This window comes from Aptenodytes forsteri, unplaced genomic scaffold, assembly GCF_000699145.1.
Source record: "Aptenodytes forsteri isolate BGI_AS27 unplaced genomic scaffold, ASM69914v1 Scaffold55, whole genome shotgun sequence".
NCBI lineage: Eukaryota > Metazoa > Chordata > Aves > Sphenisciformes > Spheniscidae > Aptenodytes > Aptenodytes forsteri.
The window spans coordinates 9,312,130-9,320,892 of record NW_008796063.1 but is presented as its reverse complement, the minus strand read 5'-3'; the positions used below and the strand labels follow the sequence as shown (position 1 = coordinate 9,320,892).

At 53.2% G+C, this 8,763-nt stretch overlaps 2 protein-coding genes across 4 annotated transcripts; one reads left to right on the top strand and one right to left on the bottom strand.

Moving 5' to 3' along the window:
- Positions 1-12: 12 nt before the first annotated feature.
- RASD1 (ras related dexamethasone induced 1) lies at positions 13-1,267 on the top strand. Its single transcript, XM_009286449.2, has 2 exons — positions 13-412; positions 703-1,267. Exons 1-2 carry the CDS (start codon positions 127-129, stop codon positions 1,251-1,253), a joined length of 837 nt encoding a protein of 278 aa, XP_009284724.1. The 5' UTR covers positions 13-126; the 3' UTR covers positions 1,254-1,267.
- Positions 1,268-2,537: 1,270 nt separating this feature from the next.
- MED9 (mediator complex subunit 9) lies at positions 2,538-8,384 on the bottom strand. Of its 3 annotated transcripts, none has more exons than XM_009286448.2 (3): positions 8,179-8,384; positions 4,561-4,843; positions 2,538-4,052 (listed from the first exon to the last, which is right to left on the bottom strand). In XM_009286448.2, exon 2 carries the CDS (start codon positions 4,840-4,842, stop codon positions 4,627-4,629), a length of 216 nt encoding a protein of 71 aa, XP_009284723.1. In that variant the 5' UTR covers position 4,843; positions 8,179-8,384; the 3' UTR covers positions 2,538-4,052; positions 4,561-4,626. The 3 variants fall into 3 exon arrangements, with proteins under 3 accessions (XP_009284723.1, XP_009284721.1, XP_009284722.1); XM_009286446.1 differs by lacking the exon at positions 8,179-8,384 and adding an exon at positions 5,091-7,030; XM_009286447.1 differs by lacking the exon at positions 8,179-8,384 and adding an exon at positions 5,574-7,030.
- Between the last annotated feature and the right edge of the window lie 379 nt (positions 8,385-8,763).

Here is an 8,763-nt window from a genome sequence, read left to right as displayed (position 1 = left end):
GTGCAGAGCTCACAGCGGCCTTTCCTGCGAGGGGAGAGGGGCTGAGCAGCCGGGCAGACATTGCCTTCCTCCTCCTCCTCCTCCTCCTCCTTCCTCTCGGTGCAAGCTGCCCCTTCGCCGGCTTCAATGAAACTGGCAGCGATGATCAAGAAGATGTGTCCCAGCGAGGCCGAGCTGAGCATCCCCGCCAAGAACTGCTACCGCATGGTCATCCTGGGCTCCTCCAAGGTGGGCAAGACGGCCATCGTCTCGCGCTTCCTCACTGGCCGCTTCGAGGAGCAATACACGCCCACCATCGAGGACTTCCACCGCAAGTTCTACAGCATCCGCGGCGAGGTCTACCAGCTCGACATCCTGGACACGTCGGGCAACCACCCCTTCCCAGCCATGCGCCGCCTCTCCATCCTCACAGGTACTTGGCTGGGGAGCACCAGGAGGAAGGGGAGGGGGGGGATTCCCTTGCCAGATTTCAGGCTTCCTTGCCCAGTTTGGGGATGTTTCTCCAGTCCCGGGAGGAAGGAGGTGGGATTTTGTGTGTGCACGGAGTGGGCAACTTTGCTCCCTGCACGGGGTGGATGGGAGGATGCAAGACCCAGGTGCTGCCCGGTCCTTCCCTCCCCGGGTCTCTGTATGGCTTAGGCAGCGGGTGTCTGTGTGTGTCCCCGTCCCTGCAGCCATCTCACGGTCCCTCTTTGTCCCCAGGAGACGTGTTCATCCTCGTGTTCAGCCTGGACAACCGGGACTCCTTTGAGGAGGTGCAGCGCCTGAAGCAGCAAATCCTGGAGACCAAGTCATGCCTGAAGAACAAAACCAAGGAGAACATAGAGGTGCCCCTGGTCATCTGCGGCAACAAGGGCGACCGGGACTTTTACCGGGAGGTGCAGCCCCGGGAGATCGAGCAGCTGGTGGGAGGGGACCCCAAAAAATGCGCCTACTTTGAGATCTCGGCCAAGAAGAACAGCAGCCTGGACCAGATGTTCCAGGCACTCTTCGCCATGGCCAAGCTGCCCAGCGAGATGAGCCCCGACCTGCACCGCAAGGTCTCGGTCCAGTACTGCGACATCCTGCATAAGAAGGCGCTGAAAGGCAAAAAGCTGCTGAAAGAGGGGGGCCGGGGCAGCACGGAGGAGGCGTACGGCGTCGTGGCCCCCTTCGCCCGGCGACCCAGCGTCCACAGCGACCTCATGTACATCCGGGAGAAAGCCATCGGCGGCGGGCACGGCAAGGAAAAGGACCGCTGCGTGATCAGCTAGGAGCCCCCGCTCGCCCCACGACGGGCAGGAAGGAAAGAAAAGGACCGCTGCGTGATCAGCTAGGAGCCCCCGCTCGCCCCACGACGGGAAGGAAAGAAGGAAGGAAGGAAGGGAGTGGGGAAAGATGGTCATTTCCGAATTGACTTTGGGCAGGCAGGAGGGGGCAGAGAGGGGGTCGCCTCTTCCCCAGCCTCCCTCCTCCCGAGGGATCGCTTTCATCGCCTCCCTCCCCCGGGGGGGTGCATTTTGGAAGCGAGGGATGCGAAGGGGGAGGCTTTGGAGGGCAGGAGAGGGGTGTCGTTGGGACCAGCCTCCTCTGGGCAGAGAGACAGGGAAAGGGTGAGCTGCCGGGCAGCCAGGTGGGAGGGCACAAACCTTGATTTTTCTTTCCCTCCCAAACCACCCAGCCTCGGGCAGTGCCTCCAGGAGGGAGGGCAGAGGCCTGCCAGCGCCTGCCTGGGGCTTTGGGGTTGGTTTTTGTTGGGTTTTGTTATGTTTTTTTTTAACTTGAGAAGCTGTGCACGGACTCTGGCTCTGTGTAGTGTGTTCACCTGTGTCTGGAAAACACGTGCAGAAGACACTCCTAAGCTGTTGCAAAGACATTACAGAGTTACAGCCCCAATGGACCAAAAAACTGACTCTTGTTTACATTTGTCTTGTCTGATTTGCAAGATTTGGGGAGGGCGGGGGGAGTGGGAAGGGTTTTTTAAATGAGAAAATAATAGGCACTTTATGTAGGTATTGGTTGTCATTGACATGAACAAAAAATCTTCAAGTGTTTCTACCGTGGGTGAAACTTGATGTTTTATTTTTTTCTACAAATTAATAAAATCTTTTTAAAATGACACCTGTGGGTTTGCTTTCGCTTCCTCGCCCAGCCCCGTAGCAAAACCAAATCCTGTTAAACCGAGACCTGAGCCCAGCTCCGAGGCGCTAAAAGCGGCCTCTCAACTCAATCCCTTTATTACCCCATTTTCTCCGACTCCCAGTGCAAAGGTTTCCGTCTCTGCAAGCAGCCGATTTCTTGCCACACGGGGTAACGAGGGGCCATGCAGAGCGTTAGTTACTCAAACAGTCACCGAGCCAGGACTCTTTCCTCACTTCACTAACGCCGAGCTACGATCCTGCCAACCCCATGACAAGCCGGGCATTGGCATGTCGTTCACTGCAATACCGAGCAAACTGACATCACTTCGTTATAAAGAGCTGATTGTGTTTCATGCTTTTTCCCCCCATTAACTAAGCACACTTTAATGATGTCAACAGAGAGTGATTCATTTGCGCCCCGTCCGGGATATTGTTTTTATTTTGCAATATGAGTAAAGGAAGTACTTTGCTTGAAAGGTCACCTTTGCATCTGATGGTTTTTAATCTCTTCCCAATAACAAGTCGCAGTAACCATTGCTGGAAGTGAAAGGGAAAGGGGAAAGCTCTTCAAAGAACAGCTCTCCCTGGCTCCAGCTTCTGTTTCAGTTCATTTTCAGCCCCTGTTCCCCCCCCCCAAGCGGCAAAACAAACCTACGTTAATACGTATCAACGGCAACAAAATTCTATCAAAGCCACAAAACTAAGGTGGGCGAGTGAGACTGCAAACCAAACCGCTCCAGTTTCGTTTGAAACTTGGATTCAAGTTGACAGAGTTAACTTGTTCCCGTGCTAAGTGCCAGACATTTCTTTGGAAACACGTTGTTTCTTCCAGCTCCGCATATGCCCTGATTTCACAGGAACAGCAACTGGCAAAAAAAGGGAAATCACTGTCCAGGCATGAGATGCAAGAATTTATTGAGCTGGGACACGTAATGGCTGGCAGAAAGGTAATTTCAGTAATAAAAAGAGTGTACATTGTGCTTTGTTTATCTCGGTGTTCTGCTTTACTCAGAGTTTACACACTGGCACCTTCCCAAAGAAAGTACTAGTAAAGTATTCCAGCGGGGACAGAGTAATCTCTAGGCTACAGGTGGGTCGCAACCATCCCAGCTCCCAACGAGCAGAATTACTTGCCCTTTTGGTTTAGGAAAGGTAAGCCCTACCCAAACCGACCTCGCTTCTCTTCTTTCGAAGGCACGAGCGCTACCTGCCTTCGGATGCTGGTTCTCAACAGATACTGTATTTCGCTAGCTGGATTTTCACCTCTTCTGCTACTGACCTGCACCATCTTTCAGCATTAATTCAGAGAACAGTTAGATTCAAGGTCCCGTCCCATCTTTGTCAGGCGGCGAGATGCGGTGCTGCTTACCGGGTTGTCATCTGCCGCCGTTAAGAGCTAACAGGAGGAGGACAGAGGGCAGGGAGCCCCGAGATCCGTCTGAATGCGATACAACATTTGAGAGCTTTCCATCAGCCGCTGGCAAACGTTCAAGCCGCTCAAACGCTTGTGTTTGTGGGAAGCCCCCGGAGCACTTCGGACGCGGAACTGACCCGTCCTGTTGAGCCTGACTTCTGTCACGTGTGGAGTAACTAAAAGCCCTTGTCATTTATGCCCTTTGTTTTGATTCTGTTTGCCCTTTTTCTGTTTTAAGAGCAAGATGCCCAGCGTACTGCCTACAAGCTGCGCTTGCCCAAGGAGATTTACGGACGCAAAGCCTACCGAAATCCACTCCCCTGGGAGTCCCTGCTTTGCTCTCCCAAGTCACCCTGCTTCCAAAAAAGCGATGTAAGCCCAGGAGCTGGGCCCAGGCTACGCACGTCCTCTGTGCTGCCAAAGTCCTGCCCCTGCTCAGCCCACATCCACCCAGTGAATACACAAGAGGGGCAGTTTGGGATTTCTAAATCTTTACTCATCTCAGACACGACCATCACCTGTCGAAAAAGAGAGAAAAAGAGAGAAATACAGAAGTAACTGAAAGCAACCATTCCTCTTTCGACACACACAGACTGGAAAGCGCCCCAGAGACCCTTTCCAGGAGCAGGGCCAAACAGCTCACGCTTCCCTCTTATGCTCCCTTTCGATGTCTGGTCACTTGTGTCAGTACAGAAGCGAAAAAAATTGCAGAAAATGCCCTCTTTTTCTTGTTGAAGTTAACCAGCAGGTACTTTGACCCTTAGCGAGGAGAAAACATAATGTCTCCTGCTTGCTCGAACGTAAAAAAAAAAAAAAATCCCACCCCACCCCAAGAGAAAACAGACGAGATGCATATATAAATGTACAGTCCTACAGCAGATCAAAGTGAACGCACCGCTGTAATCATCACACGTGAAGCACGCAGTGTTCTGGTTCAGTGTCACATGCCTGTGATCTGCACAGACACAACTTCAGAGCAACGCGACCAAAAAAAGCATAAAAGAAAGAAAAGTAAACTTCTGCCACCTTTCTCTCTCCTGTTCAGCCAGAAGAGGAGGTATCTCGGACCCGGAGAGCAGAGCTGCGCCCTTCCTACTCCTTGGGGATTTCAAACATGCAAAGGCTCTTGTACTTCTGCAGCAGTTCGTTTTTGGTCCGGACCTGCTCCCGCAGGTTCTGCAGCTGCTGCTGCTGCTGCTCTGGGCTCACACCGATGCCGGGCATGGAGCTGATCAGCTTCCTCGTCTCCTGGAACTTGTTCTTGAGCTCGTTCAGCACCTGGTGAACATCCTGGCTGTCCTTGTCCATGCTGCAGAGGAGAAAAAAATCGAGACGTTGTTGAATTCCCCTATTGGAAATGCCCCTTCAGCCCGCGGGGGTGACTGTCATTTCCAGTACAACCAGGGCTTACACTGGAATTCACCAGGAAACTTTTGATCTAGCTACACGCACCTAATTCACCTACCCCAATAAAATGGACACAGATAGATATACAGACTGGGTAGCCTCTGGGGCAAACTGGTTTCCTGCTAATTTCCAGCACACGATCCAGTTACCTCAGGACCCATCAATCGGGTTAGGAGCCGGTCTGCAGCTTTAAAACATTACCACGGAGCAGGCTAAATTCTCCCTCTGTCTGAGCTCCCGTGTCTCTCTTTGGGGAAGGTAAGATTACACACGCGTGTTGTGTGTAGGCACCTGGAAAAAAAGATCTCACCCGTGACCTGTTGCTGCTGTAACACAAAAAATCAACGCAGTCAAACAGCTTGACAGCAGAAAATAGAAACTGTTCCCCAAAGTATCAGAGAGTATCCAATGGCAGCGAAAACGGTACTTTGGAGCTTTAAAACGACTCTCTGGGGCTGTATACCTAATAAAAGAGAAGCAACAGCTTACTTTTTTTTTTTTAAAGAGCAGCACAATTGGTTCTGCAGCCAGCTCTGTGGTTTTCAAGGATCAGTGTTGTCTGAGGCAGCGTCTGCCCTCAAACCCTCATTAGTATCTGCCTCAGCTTTGTTAGCACCAGCAAGAAGTTTTACCGATTCCAGGCAAAAGCGAGTCCTCGCTTCCAGGGCGCCTGTTAATAACGAGAGCAGGATTCTAACGGCCTTTGAAAACTGGGAGCCTGTTCAATAGCCAGACCTAAAAATAAATCCGCTCGGCATGACCAGGGCAGAGAGGTGCTCGATTACAACTTTGGGGAATCATGACATGGCCGAGAGCAAGACTTTTAACCAGATGGCCGCCGTTCGTTTCGAAAGCCTGTTGGAACAAAATATTCATTACTCCCTTCTAAATAAAACTGCAGCTGGTACTATAATGTTTCCCCATTATAGGCATTCACACGGCCAGGTCGGCAGCGGAAAAATACAGGCACACACACAACCCCATGGCACGTCTGGGGAAGGATGGGTTGACGCTGCCTTTAATCCACTGTCGCTGCAGGCTGGCTTTGAGAGGGAGGTCCTCCCCGCCCCAGGTCTCCCCAGGTCTTGTTCCCTTCCCCACAATTAGAGAACTGACGGCTGCCTGGCTGGCTGGTTGATCCAAAGGAATAATTATTTCAGGTTTGAGGGTGGGTTTTTTTTTTTTTCTGATATGTGGCTTTCCTGCTGGATCGAGCCACTGAAGCGACTCCCTCTTTGGACAGGCAGGGGTGAGGAGGTGTGGGGAGAGACTGCAGCTGCCTGCAGTAACACAGGATTCAACGCAACGTCCAGCCACAGCCTGCGCTGACGGACCGCACATAAGACCTCCCTTCAGGCACAGTGTTCTTCATTACACCAGCACAACCCACCGCTGGTGGAGCCACGCGCTGGAACCTCAGCGGCAACGCCATTTGACTGTACAAGGGTGAAAATATCAGCAAGCCCTGCTTGGGAAAAATTTCTCAGGATCCAAACAACAGGAGAGAGCACGTGTCCTTGAATGTAAGCAAATCTACGCGATATATCCTCGCTCCCGAGCACAGAGTCACCTTGGAGATGTGTCTTCACGGTTGAGTCAGTGTCAAAACAGCAGCGCTGGGCTCTGTGACTAGCGGCTGTCTTAAAAGGTAATACGTTTGCCATCTGTCAGGGACATGAGGCAACGCATCCCACCGCTTGCCTCTGTGGGAAGACCCGTCTGCAGCACTGCTCAGCATACCTACGTCTGCTCAAGCCACCCAGAAAATGCCGTGTGCGAAGCCGAGGGAGGTAGCTGGGTAGCTGGAGTGGGTGGCTCAGTGGGACAGGGCACAAGATATCCTAGGGACTGTCATCCGCGGGTCACCATGACCTGCTCGGTGACATAAAGGAATCTGGGAGGTCTCAGCCCATGGCTACTGCCCACTTTGCTTATGTACATGTATGCACCTGGCAATGGGCTTAGCCTCACTTCTGTGGCCTGGACAGATCAGGCAGAATCGAGGTCGGGGGCAACTGCCAGAGAAGGGCAACGAAGCTGGTGAAGGGTCTGGAGAACAAGTCTGATGAGGAGCAGCTGAGGGAACTGGGACTGTTTAGTCTGGAGAAGAGGAGGCTGAGGGGAGACCTCATCGCTCTCTACAACTCCCTGAAAGGAGGTTGTAGCGAGGTGGGGTCGGTCTCTTCTCCCAAGTAACAAGCGATAGGACGAGAGGAAGCGGCCTCAAGTTGCGCCAGGGGAGGTTTAGATTGGACATGAGGAAAAATTTCTGTACTGAAAGAGTGGTGAAACATTGGACCAGGCTGCCCAGGGAAGTGGTGGAGTCCCCATTCCTGGAGGTATTTAAAAGACGTGTAGATGAGGCGCTTAGGGACATGGTTTAGTGGGCATGGGGGTGTTGGGTCGATGGTTGAACTCAGTGATCTTAGAGGTCTTTTCCAACCTTAATGATTCTACGATTCTATGAGGAAAAAGAAAGAGCCAAAAATCTTCCTTTAGTCACAAGCATCAAAGTGAGAAAGATGCCAGGCTTAAGAGTCCATCTATCTTCATTGATTTAGCGTCAGGTCTTCCCCGTGCCCACCTCCAGCACAATGGGGAGAGTGAGGGAAATCAGAGGGTTTGCGTTCTCACACCCGTTCTGTATCCGGACCGGTGTGTCAGGGGGTATTCAGTCCTTCCTTGCCACGGCTCTCAGGCTGCAGAGTTGTTAAGGGTGAACCTCTCTCACCGTTCAGACGCGCTTGATACAAGCGAAACATCAGCAGGACACAACAGCCTCAGCTCCTAAATAAGCGCACAGGGAAAGGGCAGCCAGGCCCACAACCAGTGACAAGGGAATTCATGCTTCCCATGCCCTCTGCCTCACCCCGCAGCGCGCCCAGGTAAGAGCACGGAGCTGGCCCGGATGGATGTTCATGGCAGAGCCATGCCCTTACCGGGACCTCAGACAAGCATCTCTGAAGGTGTTATCCTGGGCCAGAAACAGGACCCTTGTACAAGTACCTTTTACCCCGACAGTACTGATCTGGAACCAGGAAGAGAACAATTTAACCCGTACCACTGCAAAAGCCATCCTCCTTTTTACAACCCCCCCAGAAACGGGCTGTATTCCTGCCCCAGCACTGCCTGTACTTTCTGAGGCTGTTATCAGCCAAACAGTACAGTTATCTGGAGCAATAACCCAGCGCAAGTACAACGCTCCTGCTCCTGGGTGTTAACGGCGGGGCAGTGTACCTGGGCCATCGGAGCACCTGCACCGCCCGGGTGACCCAACCGCCACCCAGGTATTGGCGTGACTCAGAACGGAGATGCACTCGGGGCTGTGCCAGCTCCCGCTGACACCCTTGCCAGGAACTACTGCTGGGAGAAAAAGGGAAAAGGAAACGCTGGGAAGTTGGAGAGCATCACTAGAGGGGTGACCCCATTGCCCTGCTCCCCGTCCAGGGCACCCCAGGGATGTTGAGGGCTGGAGAACATCATTAGAGGGGAACCCCATCGCCCCACTCCCTGTCCAGGCCACCCTGAGGATGTTGAGGGTTAAAGGGGGGACCCCATCGCCCTGCTCCCTGTCCAGGGCATGCCTGAGGATGCTGGGGCTGGGACAGCATCATTCGAGGGGGGACCCCATTGCCCCGCTCCCCATCCAGGGCACCCCGGGGATGTTGGGGGCTGGAAAACATCATTAAAGGGGGAAACCCCATCGCCCCGCTCCCTGTCCAGGGCCCCCCGAGGATGCTGGGGCTGGGAATCATTAGAGGGGGGGGCCCCGTAGCGCTGCTCCCCACCCAGCGCACCCCGAGGACGCTGGGGGTCAGACAG